The 24851-nt window shown below is 39.0% G+C and overlaps 1 protein-coding gene across 6 annotated transcripts in view; it reads right to left on the reverse strand.

Moving 5' to 3' along the window:
* ZNF821 (zinc finger protein 821) overlaps window positions 1-24851 on the reverse strand; it is a 748458-nt gene that overhangs the window by 333433 nt on the left and 390174 nt on the right. For all 6 annotated transcript variants that reach the window (XM_044081495.1, XM_044081494.1, XM_044081493.1 and 3 more), the window contains one exon: window positions 10288-10410. In XM_044081495.1, coding sequence (XP_043937430.1) covers window positions 10288-10410 — 123 coding nt within the window. The remainder of the gene's footprint in view (window positions 1-10287; window positions 10411-24851) is intronic.

A 24851-nucleotide genomic window follows, 5' to 3' on the forward strand; every position in this document is an offset into this window, starting at 1 on the left:
TAAAGAATCTTGCTCTCCAGATTGCATTTGCCATGAGACAGAACTCAGTATTGGTAAAATGACCTCAGGCTACTAGTTTGTTAACTTTGCAGGAGTGTTTTCAAAAACTCCAAGTAGTTAACTCTATTATTTAGAAAGATTAATTCTACCTCCTGGTTGGAGTTTTACAATGTTGGCCTTTGTTAGGTTAACTTTTTGAAGTTTTTCTTTTTATCCTAGGTTTTCCTCTACCTTGTCATTCTACAGGGCAGACGTGAATTTCCCAGCTAAATGAGAGCCCTGTGGTTCATTCTTTCTCCTGCCCAGGAAGCCCTATCAGCTCATCCTTTCCCAGTTGCAAGAGTCTGGTGCTGGACAGCAGGTCAGGTTGCTGGTTCCTCAGGGCAGCCTATACTTACTTCGTCCACGCTGCCTGCAAACTTGCCATAACTGCCTGATCAGGAAAGGAGACATGCATGCTTCTAAACACAAATCCTGCTCCCAGCATCAGTATGTGAATACCTGGCCTGACAGCACCAACCAAAGTGGCTACTACAGGTGAATGACATGCGCAACTATCATTAGGTATCACCAGTGCCATAAGCCTATCAGCCTGACTACTTCCAAGGATGAGCAAGCTGGGGTCAGACAATCTAACTCATCCTGCCCCTGCATAGTTCAGCAGATGCCCATGGCTATTTCCCCATTTTAATACCTTCCCTTTGGCTTTATCAGTTGGCATCTTCTGACTACTACTTTAAACTCCTATAGTGTTAGCTTTCTTCCTGATAAACAAGGGGATCCTTCCTTCACTTCTGTTGTTGCTGTTATTGCTGCTTCTGCTAGGACTGTCTATCTTTTCTCACCACCCCAAGCCACACAATTAAAAACAGAAAAAAATTCCCACTGTAAGACAAGCTCCAGGTGTGTTCCATTTCATTTATTTATTTTTTTGGGGGGGGGGGGGGAGTACAGTTGTTTACACTTACCATAAATGTAGATGCTCAAGTGTCATCACTGTTGGAGTCATCACATTTGAGTTATCCCTGCCAGGGTAGCCCTCGGCCGGCCTGAATAGCAGAGACTTAGTATTTCTGGGTTGGTTGCTTTCGCATGAAGACTGACATCAGGTCGTCAGTGGTATAAAGGGAGGCAGCAGACACCATTACATCAGTTTTTCTTGCCCTAACCTGTCAGAAGCCCCCAAAGTAGGAGGACAGGCTCTGGTGGCAGACCCCACCAGTGGAAAATAAATACCAATATGTCCCTTGTAAGGAAAGGAGAACAACAAGGAAGAAAGTTAACAAAAAGACAAAAAGAGGATGGAGGGAGGGAAACCAGGACTGCAACAGTGAAGACACTAACATCTACATTTATGGTAAGTGTACACAACTGTACTATGTTCTTCGTGTTTCACTGTTGCAGTCATCACATTTGGGTAGATTCCCAAAGCTGAGGAAATGGGTGGAGGCAGTCAAGGAAGCTAGGGGCTGGCTAGCATGCCCTGCAAGACTGCAGAGGCAAACGCTGCCCTGCATTTGAAAAAGAGAGGCAGGTGGTGATGCTTGGTAAAGGTGTGAACAGATGTCCACGTAGCAGCCTCCAGGATGTCCCTGGTGGGGACTCCTCTGAGGAAAGCTGCAGAGGTGGAGGCTACTCTGGTGGAATGTGTCCTGACCCCCTTACGGGGAGGCTTGCCATGTTGTTTGTAGCAGAAATGGATGCAGTGTGCTATCCATTTGGAAATGGTTTGCTTGGAGATAGCTTTGCCCTCTGGCCCTGATACAAAGCTAACCAGCAATTGGTCAGACTTTCTGAAGGGTTTAGGCCTGTCCAGATAGTATCTGAGTTGTCTGTGCACATCCAGAGAGTGCAGGATCCTTTCGCCCTTGTTTTGAGGGTTAGAAAAGAAGGTGGGCAAATGGATGGATTTGTTGAGAGCCACACTGGACATCACCTTGGACATGAAGGATGGATTAGTTCTGAGGGATACCCTGTCTGCATGGAAGATGATGAAGGATTCTACGGCCATGAGTGCTTGCAGCTCAGAGACTCTTCTGGCTGAAGTGATGGCCAGGAGGAAGGCTGTCTTCCAGGAGCGAAATTTTAGCTCTGCAGAAGAAGCTGGTTCGAAAGAAGGCAGGGTGAGTTTTTCCAAGATAAAGTTAAGGTCCCAAGCTGGAGTTGTTGCCCTTCGGGGGGGGGTGCTCATGTTGCTAGCCCCTCTGAGGAACTGTTTAATTAGAGGGTGTGACAAAAGTGGCTGCTCAGTGGGAAAATGAGCAGAAATGGCAGAGGCATGAATTTTAAAGGAGAAAGAGAGATCAGTGTGTAGTAGTTCAGCTAAATAATCCAGGATGAGAGGGATGGAGGGCTGTGCTGTATTGGCCTCCTTAGCCTGGATCCAGGTGCAGAACCTCTTCCATTTGTTTGCATAAGACGTTCTGGTGCTAGGGCATCTGGCCTTTTGGATAACATCCAGAACCTGTTTACTGAGGATGGCTGATTGGTCAGGTGTCAGGGTATAAGCCACGCTGCCAAACTGAGTGTCTGCAACTGGGGGAGCATTAATTCCCCTTCCCTCTGGGTTAGGAGGTTTGGAATCTGAGGAAGATTCCATGGAGGCAGCGGGGACAGACTGCGCATCAAGGTGTACCAGTGCTGTCTGGGCCAGTTTGAAGCTATGAGAATGGTCCTTGTTTTTTCCTCCCTTATTTTGAGCAGTACCCTGGGAATGAGAGGTACGGGAGGAAAGGCATAGACCGAGAGATTTACCCAGGGGAAGAACAGGGCATCCACTTCCCATGCCATGCAGTGATGCTCCCTGGTGCAAAATTTGCTGAGCTGATGGTTGGTGTGGGAGGCAAAAAGGTCGACCTCTGGGGCCCCCCATTTCTGAGTTATTACGAAGAAAGTGTTTCTGTTGAGCTGCCACTTGTGGGGGTCCAAAAGCTTTCTGCTTAACTGGTCTGCCAGGGAGTTGAGACAGCCTGGTAGGTATTGTGCTAACAAGTGCAGTTGCATGGAAGAGGCTGTGAGCCAAATGGTCATGGCTAGCCTGCACAGCGGGTAGGAGTGAGTCCCCTCCCTGCTTGTTGATGTACATCATAATGGTGTTGCCTGTTTTGATCAGGAAAACCCCTGGAGAGAGAGAAGGGGTTTGAAAGCTATCAAGGCCTGCTGCACAGCCATCATCTCTTTTTGACTGATGTGCAGGGGGAGTTGCTGGGGGTTTCATTGGCCCTGTATGCACCTGCCATCCAGGTGTGCACCCCGAGCATAGTCTGATGCATCTCTGGTGAGGGTCTGGGTGGCGAGGAGTGGGGAGAAGGGAAGTCCCTTGTTGTGGGAGCAGGCTATTGCCCACCAAAGAAATTCCTTCCTCAGGCAAGGAATAATGGGTAGAAGAGTTTCAAGATCTTGAGAGTGTTGACACCAAAGGCTCTTTAGGTACCACTGAAGTTTCCTCATATGCAATCTGGCATATGGAATGAGGAGTATGCAGGATGCCATGAACCCCAGGGCTTGCAGGATTTTCCTTGCAGAAAGCTACGTACTGGTGGCTAGTTGACAAAAATTGATAGGAAAATTTGTTTTTCTGGTATGAGGCATACCATCTGGGATGCTGTGTCCAGACTTGCTCCAAGGAAGATTACTCTTTTGGTGGGTACCTGTTTGTTTTTCCTTTTGTTGATTGTGTACCCTAGGGAGGTTAGTGGGTCCCTTACAAAGACCAGGTCTTTGAGCAGCCTTTCCTGGCTGTCTGCTTGAATAAGGCAGTTGTCTAAGTAGGGGTAAATTTGAATATTTCTTTGTCTGCAAAAGGCAATGGCTGGAGCCAGGCATTTTGTGAAAACTCTGGGAGCAGTAGATAAGCCAAAGGGAAGTGCAGAGAACTGAAAGTGTTGAGATCCTGCCCTGAAGCGGAGATATTTTCTGCAGGACTCCCTGATGGGAATGTGGAGGTAGGCCTCTTTTAGATCCAGGGTGGCTAGCCAAGCATCCTTGGAAAGCATGGGTAGCAACTGCTGGAGGGTGAGCACTTTGAATTTTGAGATCACCAGGAAGGTGTTTAGAATGGATAGATCGAGGATGGGGTGCCAGGTGCCCTCTTTTCTGGGCACTAGAAAAAAATGTCTGGAGTAGAAGCCTTGGCTTATCTGCTCTGCAGGAACATGCTCTACTGCCCCCAGGGAGAGCAGGGAATGGACTTGCTTTTGAGCCTCTGCCCACTGATTTGGTGATAGATCTGGGAACCCTTTTGTGGTTGGAAGGGTGAAGAAGGAGAATTTGTACCCCTGACGCACAAAGTTCAGAACCCATTGGTCCTTGGTAATGGTGGCCCAGTTTTCCTCCTAGGGGAATGTGAAGGTGGGCAGAGGTGAGGTCAGGTGGGGGTGAGACATTGTGAGTTCTTACCATAAGGGGGTGGCTTAGAACTCCCTGGTTTTGAAGTGGAGTCAGTCCACTGCTTAGATATCTGCAACCCATAGGACTGCTGTCTGGGAGGTCTGTTTCCATGGGGCCTAGGCTGGTACTGTTTACTAGGATCAGGAAAGGACCAGTGTTTGGAGGGAAAATGCCTGCTGAACTTAGGGGGCTGTATCTGTATGAAATCTTTAACAGTCTGTAGAGATTTTGCTTTTTCTTCCATCTTTTTTAAAATGTCTTCTGCTTTAGTACCAAATAAGTTATCTTTGTGCAAGGGTGCATCCAACAATTCTGATTTGACATGGTCTGGCAGGGGTTGTTCCTTAAGCCATGCATGTCTTCTAATGACAGAGCCAGTGACGGCTGCCCTGCAAGAAGCTTCTAGTGCGTCAAAACCACAGTGCAATGTGTGTTTAGTTACACATTAACTCCTGTAAATCTTTAGATTCTGCCCATGCAGGAAAGGAGGACATTTTTTTGTTTAAGCAGTTCCAAGGTATGTTGCTGATATTTAAGCATATGGAACTGACAAGTTAGTGCCCTGATAACAAGAGTTGCCGAGGTGTATACTTTTTTACCCCATCTGTCCAGTGCTCGGGAATCCCTGTCTGAGGGGGCTGGGATTCTTAGTTCAGGTTGCTTTAATCCCTTTTGGCACTTGGGCAATGACCTCAGGGTCCACTGTTGGACTTTTAAAAATATATTTGTGAGAGTCAGGGACTCTGTAGTACCTGTCTGGTTTTCTGGTAGCAGGAGGGAAGGCATCTGGAGTCAAGCTGGATTCAAGGAAGACATCATCCACCACATCTAAGACTGGGGGGATAGCTAAGGGCCTGTGTTGTGGAAGGTCCAGGAACTCTCAGAGTCTCTTTTTAGACTGTGGGTAGTCTTGACTCTCCCATTTGAAATGCTCCCTTAAAGTATGAAGGGTTTCCCCAAAGGAAAAATCCTCTGGGGGAGAGGCTGAAAGAACGGATTTCTCTGCATCAGAATCCTCATACGTGGAGAAGGGTTGCATTTCTTCATAGTCAGATGCATCAGATTCATCAGAGTCTTGTTCAGACAAAACTACTGGAGACAGAGCTCTTTTCCTTTTTGAGAGAGTGGCTTGGCTTCCCCTAATCAGCATGATAAGGTCTTCTGCCATTTTAAGCATTTGAGACTGAGACAAGGGAGTAGGCACCTGAGAATGAGTAGTCGGTTTCTTAAGGGTGGCTCGACCCCTGGGCCTAAGGAACTCTGTTGTTTTCGAAAGAATGGTAACCGTGAAAGAAGGTGTCTGTCTGTGTCGGGATTCGGTGTTGTGAAGGACTTCCTCGGAAGCCGGTGCCTGCACAGCAGCTCAGGACCCATCCAAGGTAGAGACTACCGCAGAATCCTTACATGAAGAGTTGTGCGGCATACCGGAATCCGAAAGGGTCTCGGGTAGCGGCCTGTGAATTAACTGAAGCAGGCATCAGGGGCTGCGAAAGTGCCTCACCGAGTTCCGGGGGACTGATGACCAGCTTAACGGAAGCGTCGTCGGAAGGTTTGGTCTTGTGCAGTCTGTCTCTGTCTTTATCTTTACTTTTTTTTGGAAGATATGCTTTCGGATGGCTTACCAAAGCCACATCAGAATTAGAGGACTGTAAACGGAAATATCTGGCTACAATAAGGGCCTGACAATGAACAGTTCTGGCGTTAAACAAAATACAGAAGCGACAACGAGGGACATCGTGGTCAGGCCCTAGACAAGTGGTCAGGCCCTAGACAAGTGATGCAGTAAGAGTGGAAGTCCCGGTGTGGTATTTGCTTTCCACAGGCGAGACAATTATTAACTTTTTCTGACATCGGTTAATGCAAGAAAAAAGGATCCCCAATGGGGTACTTAGCTTTCAAAGACTTCAACTTCAATACGGAAACGAAACTCAGGTAGAGGTCGAATGGCACTCATGCAACTGCTTCTGCTTCGGGCTCCATGGCAAGAAAGACTGATATAATGGCATCGGCTGCCTTCTTTTATACCACTGACGACCTGATGTCAGTCCTCAAGCGACAGCAACCGATGCAGAAATCCCAAGTCTCTGGTATTCAGGCTCGCCAAGGGCTACCCTGGCAGGGATAACCCAAATGTGATGATTGCAACACTGAAACATGAAGAACATCATAGTTTTTAGTGTAGTATCTAGTGAGTTTTCTTCAAAAACATTATCAGGAAAAGAAAGATTATTATTAAATTGTCGATATATATGAGGAATCACTGTGCTCAATGCAGTGATTTCTGATCAAAGCTAAAAGCTCCATCTTTCTCCTCAGAGCTGGTAGCTACTACTTTCTGCTCAGTTTCCTCACACCATCTACATGCTAGCTCCCTAAGAAGGCTTCAATACAGATACAGAACTTCCAATACATAAATGATTGGCACTTAAAAGTGCAATTAAAAACAGACACATGAAAAATGGGCATTTAAACTGTTTCTGCACAGGGGTTTCAACCTCTTACACTTTTGATACTAATATGTACTAATTCTTGAGAAGTGATTGAGTGTACTTATGCAACATTAACATTTTCTCTGAATGGCAGACTATTTATTCACCATGACCGATTTCTATCAAGACCTGGTTAGCAAAATACACCAGTCACTTGAACAGTTACCAGACAGATACCCCCACCCCCAGCAAAGGTTAAAGTCCCAATCGGCAACAGTCATGTAAGCTTCAACCTTTATGATGAAAATGACATGCAGCTCCACTGAAGGTTCAGCCTGAACTACTGGACCTGACATCACTATGCACCAATGTGCTGGTAATGGAAATCTAGATAAGAAACACACAATAATGAATATAAGGAAACCAGAAAGATGTTACGGTGGTATAGACAGCAAAGGTGTGGGTACGGAATAAGATAATGGATGGAATAAAGGAGGGGAAATTTTTTTTTAAACACACAGGGAAGAAGAAAAACAAGAAGAACACTTGGGCAAATTAATCAAGAAGGACAATGAAGTCAATGGGGAAAGCTCAAGAAGAAATCTTAAAATTATTTCTTTACCATCATCTCCACATAAAAAAGGGAGGCAAAGTTCATGTATGGGAAGGAAAGACTGGGAAGGAGAGTAAAAAAAAATGCATATGTAAAACACAGCAGGCAATGTTTTGCAGGACTTAAGATAATACAAGGCAGAGTGAGACTGAGTGGCATAGCCCAGGGATTCTTAAATTTTGCTGCAATATTAGCTGTCCCAGGGAACAAAACTGTTTAAACAGTCACTGGCAACTGGAAAATGGCTACAGTACTGTTATTTCACAAAGGAGGAGCAAGAGTCAGCCTGGGGAATTTGAGAGTAGTACATCTGATCTCAGTACCAAAAGTAGGTTGCAAAAACATAACTTAGAGAAAGTTTAGTTAGATTCCTGGACGATTAACAATTCCAGAATAATAACTAACAAAGGCAGAAGGTCCTGCCAGTAGAACCTTGTCAAGTTCTGTAACTGGGTTATGGCAAGGGTAGATCAGGGCATCCAAAATACACCATCTAACTGGATTTTAGCAACACTTTCTGTTATTACTCCAAAGCAGAGCTATAAGCAAACATAAAAAGTAAGAAAGAGGAGACTGGAGAGAGAAGTGGAAAAGTGACTGGACACAAGTACCGAGTAAATAGGTGAAGACACACTATCCAAAGAAAGGGTAATAAGTGTTTCCTACAGGGGTTATTCCTGACACTTGTATTTCAAAGTGTCTTGGAAATCAGAAGGAACATAAGAAACGGGACAAATCTTACTGTGGATGACACAAACTCTGGCGACAACCATGCAGATGGAGAACTCAACAAACCAGTACATGAAGGAGTTGTCAGAATAAGCCAATACACTGCAGCTAAACTGCCATGCATAAAAATGTAAGGTGTTACACCTGGGAGAGTAACCAGAGACAGAATACAGCTTTGCAGGAATCTTGCTCAAGCCAAATGGCCAAAAGAAAGAAGTCAGAAAAGATGAAACATCAGTAGTGATTCACCATCATAAAAGGAAGACCATGGCGAGTAAAATGTACAAGATGTTGGAGTGTACCAGGAAGTGTACCAGGAAGAACACTGATTCCAGTGGAAACATGTTACCCCTCTTATTCCACAAACTCCAAGTCAGGCAGCAGAAGAAATGCTACACCCAGTTTTGCAAGCCATACAGAATGAAGTTATTAGCAAATGTAAGCAAGAAAGCTGCCAGAATGGTAAAGGGACATGTAATATGTCCTAAAAGGAGATACATAAAGAGCTAGGACTAAGACTCATGTCTGTCAGTCTCGATAACAAAGACAATGACCACTGCCAGAAATCCTACCAAGGTCTGGGTAACAAAAATGAGCTTCCAACCAGAACAAGTTCATCAAGAGTACATTCAGTTAAAATTATAAAATATACTCCAAAGGAACAAACAACAATATAAAGACACACCCCTGCCAGTAATATATAATCAACTTCAAGGGTGCTACAACTTAGGGTTTAAGGAAATATCCTCCCTTGTGAATGATCCCTTTTGATAAAAACAGTTAGCTGCATATTGCAAAACCAGATGGCACTACATTTGTACTCTCTAGCTTAAACACATTTGGTAGTAAGAAGGAAGGGGAAGTTACATTCTGAAGCACAGCAAGACAACTCTACTCCAATCACCTACACCAGAAAGTGGCCATGGGATATGTATTAGACAAGCTTATCATGACAAAAACTCAAACATGATTGGGAGGTATTCACCAGGGAGATGCGGGGTGCAAGAGTCCTGTACAGGGCTGGCAATAACATCAGGCTGAATTGCAGGATGGTCTTCTCTTACATCTTCTCCAAACAGATTTCCTACATGCTAAGAGCTTTTCCAAACCAGGTGTGGAGGAATGGTATTGCCAAAGTCCCTGGATTAGCACAGTATTCAAAGGGGGAAGTAAAAGGAATTGATCCGCTAGGCCTGAGTTGTGACAGATGTGTCTCCAGGGACTTAGGGCACATTGCTGTGGTAGGCATGAAGTGTAAGTTTGCTCCTGTGCTTGAAAAGAAGTGTTACTTGCTGTCAGGTCTCTTTCTCTCACAGATCACCCACATACAAGCTATGAATATTAACCTCTCACTAAATAGAATACACTTGTGCAAAGAGTTGAAAATTACAGCAGCAGGAGCAGCAGCTGTGGACCTTGTAATGGAACTAGATATTGTCCAAGGTCAGAATCGGTGATTGCTTATCTTGTACTTGCCCAGCTCCTGCCCGAAATAAAAGACTGGTCCTTCGGCCAGTTCTTGCAATGGACACTTCATCACTGCCACAGCCTGTGGGGATACAGGATTCTTTCTCCAGCACTTACAGATCATGAGGTTGAAGTGCTGGTACCAGTAGCAGTTCCTGATGGCGTGCAAAGCTCTGAGTCAGAAAAGGCAGCCTTACTCATCGCCTTGGCTTGGCTGGTAATATGATGACAGCATGCACACCTGGTAGGTCTTTGTTTTTTAAACATGAATGTGAGAATTGTCTAGTAACACATGGATGACATCCAAAGTAGATGAGCAGAGATAACAGTCTGGAAATCCTAGGTGAATGCATGTGCGCGCATGCCATTGGATGTGCACCTTCAATCCCTAAAAAAGAAATACCCCAAATGCAAGATGATCATCCAGTGGATACAAGTTCCTGAGTGAGGCAGCACAAAATTTAAAGAAAGAGCTACATGACAGTGCATAAAAGAGGACACTGTCCATGTTTCCACCGACTGCAAAGTGACTTGATGCAAGGTTGAATTTTTGAGATACTACTACCATTACATGTTCAGAAATTTACAAGAAGAAATTTACACCAAATGCAATGAATTAAAAGCAATCATAAAAATGGCAAGAAAAACTTAAAAACTTACTGCTATCTGCAAAATCATCTCCTGGATCCTCTACTTTGACTCCTTTGTCTTCCATCGCTACAGAAAACTCTGTATTTAGTTGGTTTGAATGGCCTTCACCCAGACTCAAAAACATCTGCTCCCCTAAAAGGAAGAAGTGATAAATGAAGCAGTTAACAAATGGTGAAGATTCAAAATTCCTGCAAGCAACTTCTAAGACATGACAATATAACATTACTTCAGTGCTCACAAACAACCAAGTAAACTTCATAATACAAATGTTAGTCAGTAAGGATATACAGCTGCATCAATGAACCAATCTCTACTGCCATACATACACACATTTCAAAATCTTGAAAATACAAATGTTTGAATATAGACTATCCGTAGCTCACACTGCCAAAAATGCAGCAATAACAGACTGAAAAATAAAATAAAACAGTTTAATTCTTCAACCAAACACTACCACTAGCTCCAGATATAATTTTTTTGATTAGTGGTAGTGTTATGAAAAGGGTTTTTCTAAGGTAAAGTGTAAAGTGTAGGGATTAGTGTTAAGATTAAGGGCAGAAGCAGGATCAGTGTTAGAGTTAACACACATTTGTAAAGTGCTGCAGGGGGCTAATGAGTCCTAGCCCTAACCCCATACTTAACTTAGAAACACACTTTCTGTAGCACTACCACTACATACGACAAAAGGAACACACTGAAGAGTACTTGACTCAGGCCAGACGCCCCGCAATTCTCCACCAAGTACTTTCATAATTCCTGACCTTGTCCTTCTCACCAAAACCCTTTGTGTCCTGCTATTCCACCATCTCCAAGCAGTCTAGGTCCTGTCACCTATCTCTCCAGTTCTCCTATCAAACTTCAGTGTGGGACAAATTCCAAGATGGCTGCACATTGAGTAACAGCTTGACTCTAGCTCTCCCAGTGTGAAAAAAGAAAAAGTGAACAGAGAAGGCCAGTAGACTTTTTGTTTATAGGTAAATTTCAGTGACTGGCTAGTAAGTGTACTGCCTGGATGCCAGGAAAAAAGAAATACAGAGCACCGGGAAAAAAAATCAGCTACAAAAAGTGAGGAAGAAACACCGACTGGGGAAATGTTTGCAGCTGTTCAGCAAAAAGCAATGCTACCTCCAGACATGACTTCCAGTAACCTACATGGATATACAAGACAACTACACACACACCTGGTTAAAATAAATTAAACACTAATGAACTATATCAATACAAACAACAAAAGGCTGGAAAAAATGGAAGAATCTTTAAAGAGATATTCAGATGAGGTGATAAAGCTGCAAAAATCAGAGGATGAAATGAGAAAAGGCTGGCTGAATAGGAGACTGCTCAGGAAGAGAGGTTTCAAAAATAACAGACTTAGAGGACAGAGCACGTAGACAAAACCTGAGATTTTCAGTTATCCCACAGAAGCTGAAAGGAACAGGCTGCACTACATTTATGAAAGCACAAATAAGCAACTGGACTGGTATTCTACAGCAGGAGTTGTTAATTGAAAGGGCACAGTGCGTGTACGCACCACACCTCGCTGTGAGAAAGCAATCTAGACCTTTAATAGTAAAGATGGAATCCTACTAGCAAGAGTTGATTCTGACAGAACTGGGGCAGAAGGACAAAATACCAAAAGTGGGAGACAGCAGAGTGTTTGTGGAGAATGACTACGCATTGTACACCAGGCAGAAGAGGAATAAATTCATTCCACTGTTCAGGGAATGTCGAAACGCAGGTGTGAGAAACTGCTGTACTCATCTATCTTCAAAATATTTTCCCCCTAGAGGGACAAAATCATTTTATGATGAAGCACATGCTAAGGAGGAAATACAAAAGTTTGTTCAACAGAAAGTGAGCTGTGAAACAGAAGGAGATTTTGCTTTTTGCTCTTCTTGAAATAAAGAGCGTAGAGAGAGACTGTACCTGTGAAACCTTTTCCACTGTTTCAATGGAAAATGTTGGACAGAAGGAAGGAAGCACATGAGTTGACTAGAAGAATTGAGAGTACACTGGAAATGAAGCACAGACAGTTTTCTGGGAGATGGAGATGAAGAGCAATAAAACCAGTAGCCTAATATGGAATTGCAATGCAGTAATTATATTTGTGAAATATGACAGAACAAGAAAATCTGGACTTTATCAGAATATATTGGACTTGTGGGGGACTCTGTATTCCTTACTTCATGTCATTAATGTTTGGAAAAATGCTTTTGAGAGGGGAAAGAGAGCGAAGAGAGTTAATTTAAGTAAAGAAATTTTTTTTCTTAATAGTACTATTTTTGTGTTGTGTTGTTTTCTTTGCATGCTTTAAAGAAAAGTTTTCTCAGTTATTTTTAAGTGTAATGGGGATTGTAAACAGATGCTGCTGTTGTTTTTTTCCTTTTTCTCTTCTTGTTCAGTTTTAAGAAATGTAGGCACTGGAAATTTAAAAAAGCCTGGTTAAAAGAGCACGACAAAAGAAAAATTAATGTGTTTTTCTCATTCTTGCATGGGGAAATGACTGGATTAAATTGATTTAGTAACAACTTTTAAGAGAAAGCAAGTAAATGAAAATGAATACGGAATATTATGAGGCTTTTTTCTAGCAAATGAATGTATGCTTAGTAGCAATTTTGTATCTATCCCTCAGATGTCCATGGAAACAATGTGATAATGAGAAATTGCCTGACTGGTTCTCATGTCTCCATGGAGGCAATCTGATAGAGAGAAACTGGTTACAGTCTGGTAAAGAGTGACTGGCTGAAGAAGAAAACGAAAAAAAAAAAAAAAAAACTAGCTAGGAGATAATGTCCTCTGAAGGCATTCACGGGATTTCCCAGCTGGCAGATCTATAAAAACAAAGACAAAAAACAGCATTTAGTAAAAGCACAGGCTGCACCATGTGTCTTAGCATGGATAACCTTTCTTTTAGGTTAACTCAAGTCTGAGAGTGTGGCTGTCAGTTTGGGACATTTGTTCCTATTAGGAGGGTAAAACTTCAACATTTGATGTACATAATTTAATACTAACACACAAAACTAATAGGTTTTAGGGGGGCATTTTTTGAGGGCTTTCAATATAAAAATATGCATCTGACATGAAGCAACTATATAAAAGTTCAACCTGCTAAACAATGTTTGCACGCAACATAAAAGTTGGAACTAGACATTTAACAGAAAAGGTGTTATACATAAAAAGGTGGGAATAATAACTTTTTAATACAATGTTGCTTTCTGTAATGTCTTTAAATGTCAATGGTCTCACAGAAAAATACAAAAATTAAAGAACAGTGAACTATATTAAAATGTGGAGTGCAAATACCTATGTTACAGGAGATACAATTGAAAAGAACTGAACATGAGAATTAAAAAAGGAAAGGTTTTCAGGATGGTTATTCAGCAGAATACCAGAGACAAAGGAAAAGAGGAATACTTGTATTAATTGAAGAGGAGCTCCTATAGTGATAGAAGAGGATAAAAAAAGATAATGGCAGATTTGTAGTGCTAAGGGGCTACTGGCAAGGAAGGAGGATTACACTGGCATGTACTTATATTCCACCTAAAACTGCAATAATAGAGCATAAGAAACTTCTGGTAGAAACAGTCCGTTTTCAGCAAGGAATATTACTTATAGGTGGGGACTGGAATTTGATTTGCAGGAGTGAAGATGTGTCTGGGGGACCCAGAAGGAAAGTATAACAAAGGAGGGTAGATTTTTGAAAAAAATCTATGAAAATATTTGGCATGGAAAATGTGAATTCAGTAACAGAAGTTTGGAGTGAATTTACATATTATTCCCCAAGACATAAAAACTGGGCTAGGCTAGACAGACTATACATTTCACAGGAGCATGTGCATTTAATTGAAGGTCTTGATATGAACCCAATAACTATTTCAGATCATGCATCAATTACAACTAAAAGGATAGAAATTACTTCTGAAAATATAGCTAGGGGGTGGAATAAAATTAAGGTGGAGTTTAAAAATAGGGTGGAAATAAAAGAAAGGGAGCTATGGTTAAGAAGTAACAAGAATTACTTAAAGGGACTGACAAATATTAAAGTATTGCAGAATACGGGGAATCTCACAGAACAAGAAGACAATCAACTGCAGAATACTAAGCAGAAAATAAGGGATTACCTCAATAATATACAGAAGTTTAGAAATATTGCTTTTAAGCATCTGTTTTTGATAACACTACAGCACAAAAATCTTTTAGCACAATTACTCAGGCAACAGAAAGCATACAGGGCTATCGTCAAGCTTACGGAGCCTATATAACAAGGAAGGTAACAAGAGATTCTATAGAGATATTAGAAATATTTTGGAAATTCTGTGAAAGTCTGTACAAAGCAGAGAAATATGGAAATCAAGAAAAGATACAAATGGAAATGATTATGGAAGAATTAAATATGCCAAGGTTAGAGGTAGATGAAGCTCAATTACTAATGGTGAGGATAGGAGGAGATGAGATAAAAATTGTGATGTATAACCAACCCACAGCAAAGTCCTCAAGAATAGATGGTATTCTTGTGGAAGTTTGGAAGCTAAAAGGGAAAAACTGAAAGATCTGGAAGGTTATAACAGTTGTCTAAGAGGAGGAGAAGTACCAACATCCTGGAAGAAAGCAGTGGTAGCTGTACTATCTAAAGAGGGTAAAGATCCATCAGACTCAGCTTCATACATGTCCATTTCAATATTAAACTCAGAATTATAAAGTGTTCATGTCTATTAATGGTTACAAGAATGGTAAAAGTAATACCAAAACTGATAAGATATGGATTAATGTGGTTTTGTGGAGGAGAGGCAAACATTTGACAACATTAACAGAGCATTAATTATCCAGAGGGAAGCAGAATGCAAGAAAATACCATTGTTGTTGGTGACTCTTGATGCACAGAAAGCATTTGACAGAATAAGCTGGGACTTCATGAGCAAGGCATTGGAAGCTTTGCATTTCCTGAAAAAATATAAGGTTGATTAGGAGGATATATGAGCGATCGAAGGTGAAAATTAAAGTGGGTGGGGTCCTCTCTGATAATTTCTGCTTGAAAACAGGAACCAGACATGGGTGTCCTGTTTCCGCTTTATTTGCATTATATTTCAAACCACTGGCAAAGAAAATAAGGGACTCAGAAATTCAAGAATATAACTGGTGTGGTAGACAAGAAAAGCTGACTGTAATTGCAGATATTATTTTATACCTGAAAAAAACTGAAACAGACATTAAATTCAAGAATATAATTGGCATGGTAGACAAGAAAAGCTGACAGTAATTGCAAATAATATTATTTTATACCTGAAAAAAACTGAAACAGACATTACAGTATTGTGGAACATTTTGAGACAGTTTCAAATCTTTTCAGGATACAAAATTAATGAAGCTAAAACAAAGGTAATAGTAGTAAACTATGTACCCACATATGAATAGATTCAGTAATATCCATACTTATGGGGTCATGACAAAATTGAATATTTAGGAGTACAGATTAAAAATTATTCTGGTATGGCAGCTAAGGATATGTGGGAAGAGACTAAACAAAAGATAATACAAAAACTGAGAAAATGGAAGCTTTGTTATATGGATATGGGTAGTAAGATACAAACAGTTATAACGTTTTTAGTCCCACTAGTTTTATACACAGGTCAGGCATATTTTTAATAACCAGAAGAGAAGTTGTGGATAGCAATTAATAAAGAGCTGAAGTACTTTATCTGGGAGGGGAAAACAGCAAAAGTCAAGTGGGATAAGCTGATTCCACCAGTAGAACAGGGCGGATTGGGATTACCCGATTTGAAGGGGTATATCAGAGCTACACAGTTAAGGCTCTTATACACAGCAGAAGCAGAAAAATGTAATTTAAAGAAAAAAGGGATGATGATGAAACAGGGCAGGAGCTCAAGAAACAAGGCAAGACTGGGATTGTGGATGCAGGCCTTTAAGGAGAATATCAATGATCATACAGAATATTATATCTATAAAGTAGCAGAAAGTATCCTAAGAACTAAGCCAACGCAGGAATCAACAAAGATGATTCTGCTGACAGGGATGACTGCAATTAGGGATATAGACAATAGGCAAGAGGGGGCTGGAATTTATTGGAGAAAATTGGCAAAGGAATTAAGGTATTAGGAGCAAATAACTACAGAGGGAAAGATGACAGAATGGGAAGACGCCAACAATTTATTTGGATTGCAGGTTAGAGATTGCCTTCCCTATCAAGGTTTGATATCAGAGTATAGGCAAAGAGAAAGAAATAGGGGGTCCTAAATGAAAGACCAGCACTGGTAGAGTTTTTAGTAGAATCTAAAACAGAAGCTGCCATTAGAAAAAGGAATAATTAGTACAGCATATAAAATATTGCATGATGAGTGCAAGAATCAATCAGGGGAGGTTAGAAAGGATTGGGAAGAGAGAATGATTAAGCAATTCACAAATAAATAATGAGAGGATATATGTATGTCGCCCAAATATGCAACAAAATCTAGAAGATGTAGGATTTTTGCTTGGAAATGTTTACATAGATATGTTTATACCCCAAGTAGACTCCAGAGACTCCAGAGAATATTTCCTCAGGTAGACAGCAAATGTTGGAGATGTGACAGGGAAGAAAGAGGTAATTGGGAACATATTTTCTGGGAGTGTGGTGAGTTAGTGGACTTGAAGGATTCCCTGTAGGATGCACTGTCAGAGATGCTGGGTGGGCAGACTGGTGTGATAAGAGAAAAGATTTTTCTGAGCTATGACACAGAATAGGAATTGCCTAGACTTGGTTAGGCCTTGCTGTGTCTAATTATGGCGGCTATCAAAGTTTGACTACTTTTATATAAATGGAAATTTGCCTAGGTCACAATTCAATAAAGGTGTTTAAAAACAAAACTTGAGTGTCTGGCAAAGAAAAAGGCCTTACGGAACTCCATGAAATCTGCTGATACTCTTCTGTTAACCTAGTCATAAAACCGGATTAGGTTTTACTAACAGCTCCTCCTGGCAATGAACTCATACTGGTTGCTGTTATAGAGACTGCAGTCCTCCAGAAATACTAGCAACCGTCCCATTAGGATTCTCTCCATGACTTCACAGCACTATTAAAAATAACAGGCCTGTAGTTCCTTTCCCCTAGTGTGCTTACCTAACCCTAACCCTGCTTCTGTCCTTAACCCCAACCCTGCACAGTACCTTATTGAAAACCTTTTCCCCTATACCACCACTATACATGACATTCAGACATGCACAAACACAAGCACACATAAAAACATACAAACTAGCATCTTACCTAGCCCTTATTCTAAGCATTAAACCAGAAACACTTAAACATATCCCATAACAAAAGCACACACAAAACAATAAATCTATCACTTTTTTAGCCCTAAATCTAACTCTAACCAGCAAACACTTGTACATACTGTTAGAGATTATGAATATAAGGTTGAAATTAATTCTGTTGTAAATATCCTGAAAGATAAAGCATAGAATAAAAAGTTTGCTTGAATATATCTATAGAGTTTAGCAATGTAAAATGTGCATTCATACTGTATGTATAACAGACAGGCTTCTCTTCACAGCATCAAAAAGAAAAAGCCTAACAAAGCAATATTGGAAAGCAAGGATTACATGATTTTCTCATGTTTGCAGAACAAATATCTATTAACAGACATCCTTTTTTTATAAACTCAGCAATACGTGATGTTTTTTCAGTAGGAACAGAACAGACGTTTCCTTTCATACTTCTGTTATTCTGATTGCATGCATTTGTGCATTTTCACATCAGCAGAACTGCAGACAGGTCAATAGAAAAGTCTAAAAACAGACATTATGTGACTTCCCACAGAAGGCCAAAAAAGATACCAACAGGAAATAACATCTATGTGCGTGACTAGCACTCTATATAACAATTATAGTAGTTCAGTTATGTGAGAGAGGGACAGAGAGGTATTTTGTAGAAGTCATCATTCATATCTGTAATGAAGGAAAACTTTGTAAACATGTTACAAACTAACAGAAAGATTATGCGTCGTTTGATATAAAATAAGTTATCTGTAACTGTGCTTATAGCTGCAAAATATATTTCTTTATCAGTGTGCAATTTGAAAGGCTTGGTGCTTTACACAGACTACAGATGGAGTCATGCAAAGCTCTGTGTCTCTGATTCAGCAGTAAACAGCACAGCAAGACTGTGTGCCTTAAGAAGACTTTCGATCCAGCACAGCAAACAAGCAGAGCGCAAATTAAAATACATTTTTCAGTGGTGACCCTAACAAACGTTCCTAGCCTGTATCCAAAAACAGGGGGAGTGAGTGGGTAATGCCTTGTATAAGGTCACTCCTGTAAAAGCACAGTAACAAATGTTTACGTGAAGTACTACAGATTTCTACAGTTTTCTATAGTTCGCAGCAATAATACAATTTATTACACGTCTAAATCCAGTGAGACTGCATTGCAGAAAGATGAGCAGTTCCATAAATTCTCCAGAAAAGGTACAATACAAAGTTGTAAGACTGAAACTGACAGTTGTGCTGTACCAACTTCACAAGTGACTACAGAGACTTTTCAACCATCTACAGTAAAGCAGCTTGGCCATCTGCCTCTCTGTTGACTGGTAAGAAATTTTTTTTGGGTTACATACAGTATGAATGCCATAGAGGTAATAATAATAATAATAACAGAATGAAATGTATATACAGCATATTAGCAAATGTAAAACCTTATTAGGGCAAGTTAATAGTAAGGCATTATGCAAATGGATTGCAAGTTAATAGTAAGGCATTATGCAAATGGATTACAATAGTTGACTGGTATCTGAAACAAAATCATGTGTGGTATAAAAAATGTTTATTGTGTGTACAATGTCATAAAAATACAGTGCATGCCACTATTGAAAGGTTAGACTGTACAGACAAAAATTTTAATGGTAAAGAACCAATAAAAGTTAATATGCTGACATTATATTCAGATGTTAGACAGTTATGTTCTGTCACCAGATGTAAAAGGTTTATTTCAGAGTTGCCACAACAGTCAAATCAGTTACTGATAAAACCTCTAGTACATTTTGTTACAAAAGAATGTAATAAACTTCTAAAAGACAGACACAATGAGTTCAGGAAGCTTAGACAAGTTATACATACATCTTTTCAAAAGTGCATAGGAGTTTCAAATTCAGCAGAGCAGCTTACTAAAGAATGTCAGAAAGACCATGCAACATTACAGAAAACTCCAACAGCAGTTGCAGGATAAAGGAAATAAATTAGCTGAACTGACAGAGACTGGGGACTTCCTGCATACATAGCTAATCTGTGCAAAATAAATATATTTTATACTATGTTTGTGTTTTGAAAATGGTTAAGCATACATGGTAGAAAGGTAGAATCTGGACAAATCATTCTCAACTGTGTAAAACTTCCATTCAGTTAAAGCAAGACATTTATCAGTACTACAGTAAAGTAGACCATATGACTGCCATTCCTAGCATAGTCAAAATGTAAACAAAACTGTTCTAGTGTATAAAAATTAAAAAAAATAGTTACACGAAACAGTTCTAGTGCATAAAATTAAATAAAAATAGTTAATAAGAGTAAAGATTTAAAGTCACAAGACTGACATGCTTGTATAAAGATACAAGACAGGCATGCATGTATTTTCTTTTCATCTAAAATACATCTGTTACAATACAGAAGAATAACAAGCAGACAATAGCAAATATAAATAATGTAAATATAAACATGTGTTAGTTAAGCTAATATCTATTTGTTTTTTACAATTTTTATATAATTGTATAGTAACACCACACCAAACAGTTAAAGTTCTGAATTTTAAAAGGAAATAAAATCACAAATGGTATTAATCAAACAGTTTTTCTAAAATTAATGGCAGGGCAGTTAAATAAATAAAAAAATACTGAAAAATATGTAAGCTAATTGTAAAATAATGTTTAATTTGCATAGTTAGGCAAATCACAAATATAATACTAAGTGTTTTATAGCTGAATTTTACTAATAGATGATTAAAGGAAAAATGCTAAAAGGGTTAACTGAAATGTGAGCTCAGACCTTCCTAGACTAAATGAATAGCTACAGAAAATGTTGTAAAAACATGATAGAAAACAAGACTGATTGCCACACAAGTAGATTAAAATATAACTGTTAAAATGTTTACAGGCAACACTATTTGGTAATTGTAATAAAATGTCACAATTGTGCATAGATGTCACTGATAATGTTTGCAAGTAAATGTTAAAAGAAAAAAAAACTCAGTTGCATCAAGTACACAAGTACAGCAAGCAGATGGGCTACAGTATACACAGTTCAAATCAATTGTGCAAGAGGGTATAAATACCTACTAGTGATAATAAACAGCAAAAGCTTTATAAAAAAATGATCAAATCAGACAAAGGTCTATAGTTTAATAACCCAATAAAGCAAATGTATAACCAAAGTGTTGGGCTGGTATACATTCTATTCTCACAGCGAAAAGCAAATAAACAATAGTGCAATACTACAAGGGGAGGGGCACTTTCTCAGTTTTACACTGACTGTATAAGCAGTACTGCACAAGGGTCTAGAATAGAGCTACAGGAAAAAATAATATTTCATTCCTTCTTGACAATACTCTTTTAGGGGGAGGGAAAAACAGGTATTAGTGTATTAGAAATACTGGTAAACTGGATTAAACCTGACCGGATAAGATATTTTACAAGTTGTTAATAGCCATCATAATGGTTATTATTGTATTGTTTAGTATTAAATTGTATTTACAACCTGTTAAACTGTAAAGGTATACAAAAAATGGTTTAAAAACAAGAGATGGCTTAAAATTGCTTTATTACAGCTATACAAGAGAGAGTAAAAATATGTAAAAAAATTGAACAAGACTAGTCACTATTTTAATATGTTTTTGGCTAAACAATGTTGGTATAAAAAAGCATTAATGTTTCTAAAATAACAGAACGTATGCCTTTGGTGCCAGTTCCACTAGATATTTCTAAAGAGACAAACATTTTCCAAGAGATTTTGCTTAATATTAATGTTATTAAATTTGTAAGATTATACTAAATGTACTTTATAGGCTTTGTATGTACAAATGCAGAAGAATTCAGTACAAATGATAGTCTTTGTATGTACAAATGCAGAAGAAATAGTACAAATAAAATTAATGTCTAGTAAGGAATATGTGTAAAAAAACATGTTTAAAAAAATGGGTCCAGGGTACCTACTAGATTGAAATGTATGAATAGCAAACAGTCTGTGTAAATACATACTGTACTGGTTTTAAGTTGGAGTCTTATTATTGGTTTTTGGACCATCATTTTATCTATACTAGTATTGGTTACCCCAGTTAAAAGAAAATTAAATAATGTATTTATACATCTAATGGACTAATATGTACATAGCATTCTCTAGTGTATAAATCATGTTGTTTTAAATCCTCAAGTATTAAATATGCTGAAATAATTGCATTCAAATATTTATTATCTAAGCCCAGTTCAGTATTTTACCAAGATGTTAATGGGCAGTTTCAGAAATATAAACACAATATTATGGTTAAAATGACATTGACATATTTTCAGCAGTATACAAATGCTTGCAGTAGCACATAGTTTTTGTTTCTTATAGATATTAGTCTGTTTCTAATCTTTTGATATGAATAAAAGTAGAGAGTTAATTCAACAGTTGCAAAGAGTTAATAAAAGAGTTCTAAGTCATAAATTAAATTCTGTAATTGTAAAAGAATAAATTAAAAAATAAAATTAAAGCAGACAGCTCATAACTGATAAAATATTTCACAAAATGGTCTGCAAAAGAAAAAGTTGTTAAATACATTCAGTTTTAATAGTAATACATGTTTTCATTGTATTAACTATGTAAAACTGCATTTTGATTTGTATCAGAAAAGACTAAAGGTTTTGTTTCTTAACGTGTTTTCTATATAATGTGATCAAAAATACATATCAGTATAAAGTGTTTTGAGTATGCTTAAAAAAAGAGGGAATTGGTGGAGATGCAAACAGTATGTACTGCACAATTGCTATAGATTATGAATATAAGGCTGAAATTAATTCTGTTGTAAATATGCTGAAAAATAAAGCATAGAATAAAAAAGTTGCTTGAATATATGTATAGAGTTTAGCAATGTAAAATGTGCATTCATACTGTATGTGTAACAGACAGGCTTCTCTTCACAGCATCAAAAAGAAAAAGCCTAACAAAGCAATATTGGAAAGCAAGGATTACATGATTTTCTCATGTTTGCAGAACAAATATCTATTAACAGACATCCTTTTTTATAAACTCAGCAATACGTGACATTTTTCAGTAGGAACAGAACAGACGTTTCCTTTCATACTTCTGTTATTCTGATTGCATGCATTTGTGCATTTTCACATCAGCAGAACTGCAGACAGGTCAATAGAAAAGTCTAAAAACAGACATTATGTGACTTCCCACAAAAGGCCAAAAAAGATACCAACAGGAAATAACATATGTGCGCGACTAGCACTCTATATAACAATTATAGTAGTTCAGTTATGTGAGAGAGGGACAGAGAGAGGTATTTTGTAGAAGTCATCATTCATATCTGTAATGAAGGAAAACTTTGTAAATATATGCTACAAAGTAACAGGAAAAGTATGTGTCGTTTGTTATAAAATACGTTATCTGTAATTGTGCTTATAGCTGCAAAATATATTTCTTTATCAGTGTGCAATTTGAAAGGCTTGGTGCTTTAAACAGACTACAGATGGAGTCATGCAAAGCTCCGTGTCTCTGATTCAGCAGTAAACAGCACAGCAAGACTGTGTGTCGTAAGAAGACTTTAGATTCAGCACAGCATAGAAGCAGAGCGCAAATTAAAATACATTTTTCACATACACCCCAACAGCTAATGCCAAAGCTTTCTGTATTTCCAAAAGTATCAGTATGTATCAATGCCTCACAGACCCCCATACAAGAACAGCTTACACATCACAGCAAAACTTGATGAGACGACAGTTTGAAATTTCTAGAAGTTGACAACATGAGTTTTGACTTAAAGTGACAGCAAAATACTCAATACATAAGATGTGCACTTGACAGAGTATGCTGTAACTATATTATATGTATGTGTGTGTGTGTGTGTGTGTGTGTGTGTGTGTGTGTGTGTGTGTGTGTGTGTGTCTCTCTCTCATGGATATATATATATATATATATATATATATATATATATATATATATATATATATACATATACACACACACACATATATATGGGTCTGCTTCACATGACTGAAAACTCAAAATACTGAAATTCATTTGACTGAAACCAGAATCCCTAATCTTCAAAATACTGAAAACTCATTTGACTGAGTTTCATTATACTGAAAGCTTACAATGCTGAATTTCAAAATACCAAATCTTATGCCACAGACATGACAAGTGTTTCCCTTCACCTGTGAATTGCTTAACATAGCAAAAAATACACAAATCTGTGAATGCCAAACATTTCATCACAAACATTAACATTCACAAAACCTGTGTTCACAATACCAAATAAACCGCACAAATATCACCAACAATTCCTCTCACTAAATGAAAACTATTCTGCCCTTCATAGCAATTCAGGCAGTTTATATCATAGTTGTACAGTTTGAGCATTTTTGATCTGTTGCTGCCATCTAGTGGCCTTTTATTTATAACAGATTAACTTGCTTTACAGCATTATAGCAAGCCTCAGGAAGTGATGCAACTCAGTCAGGAAGCAGCTTTCTTTCTTGCCCTCATGAAGTGCAGTCATGATCTTCTTTTCCCAGGCCCTGGCATTCACATCTTCTGTAAGTAACTTGTATGTTGTAATTCTTTGTATTTAGAAGTGCTGTATATTGTATATATTATATGTTGCTATTTGTATTGTGTTGCAGTTTTACAAAGAAAAAAGTATTAAAGTTAAGAAATCTCAGTAAAGCTACAAGAAACCCCAATTCTTTCACTTACTGGATTTTCTTAAAGTGTTAAGCTGTCCGTTTAGCTGTACTATGCCTCGCACAGTGCTGTGAGAACAGAACAGTAAAAAGGAGATCCTTGCAGTCCTGAATACAAGAGGTCGCTGCACTGCAAATACGAGTCTGATATCAGGAAGAAGTATAAACCTGAGGATATGTCCCCCATGACACAGCATGGTAGGGAGAACAGCTCTAGTGTCCCAAAAGATGATACACGGTCACATGGCTCCAAATCATCAAGATCCAGTAAGATGCCCTCACAGCATGTTCCTTAGCAATCAGAACTTGTGCCAAAGCAGATGTAGCATGTGCCTAACTGGCATTTGCTGAAAAAGAAGTCATTATGATGCGACAAAAGGCAGACTTGGAAGCTAACCTACATATTCTTCAGCGCCAGAGTGTAGCCGCTGCTTACCTGGAAGCAGATTCATCAGTAAGCGAGATAACTCACTTAGAACCAGAAGTCCCAGAGATGCCTCTCTCCTCTGCTGAACGTACAAGTGAGTACATCCAGAAACTTACTAGTATGTATGCAAGCCAGCAGTCACCTAAGATTATGCAAGGAGAATCCAGCCCAAAGCCAGCAGATGTCCCAAGTATGCCCCATCAGTCTTGTGATATCAGC

The sequence above is a fragment of the Protopterus annectens genome, chromosome 8.part0 (genome assembly GCF_019279795.1).
Source record: "Protopterus annectens isolate FY-2018-M chromosome 8.part0, PAN1.0, whole genome shotgun sequence".
Classification (NCBI taxonomy): domain Eukaryota; kingdom Metazoa; phylum Chordata; order Ceratodontiformes; family Protopteridae; genus Protopterus; species Protopterus annectens.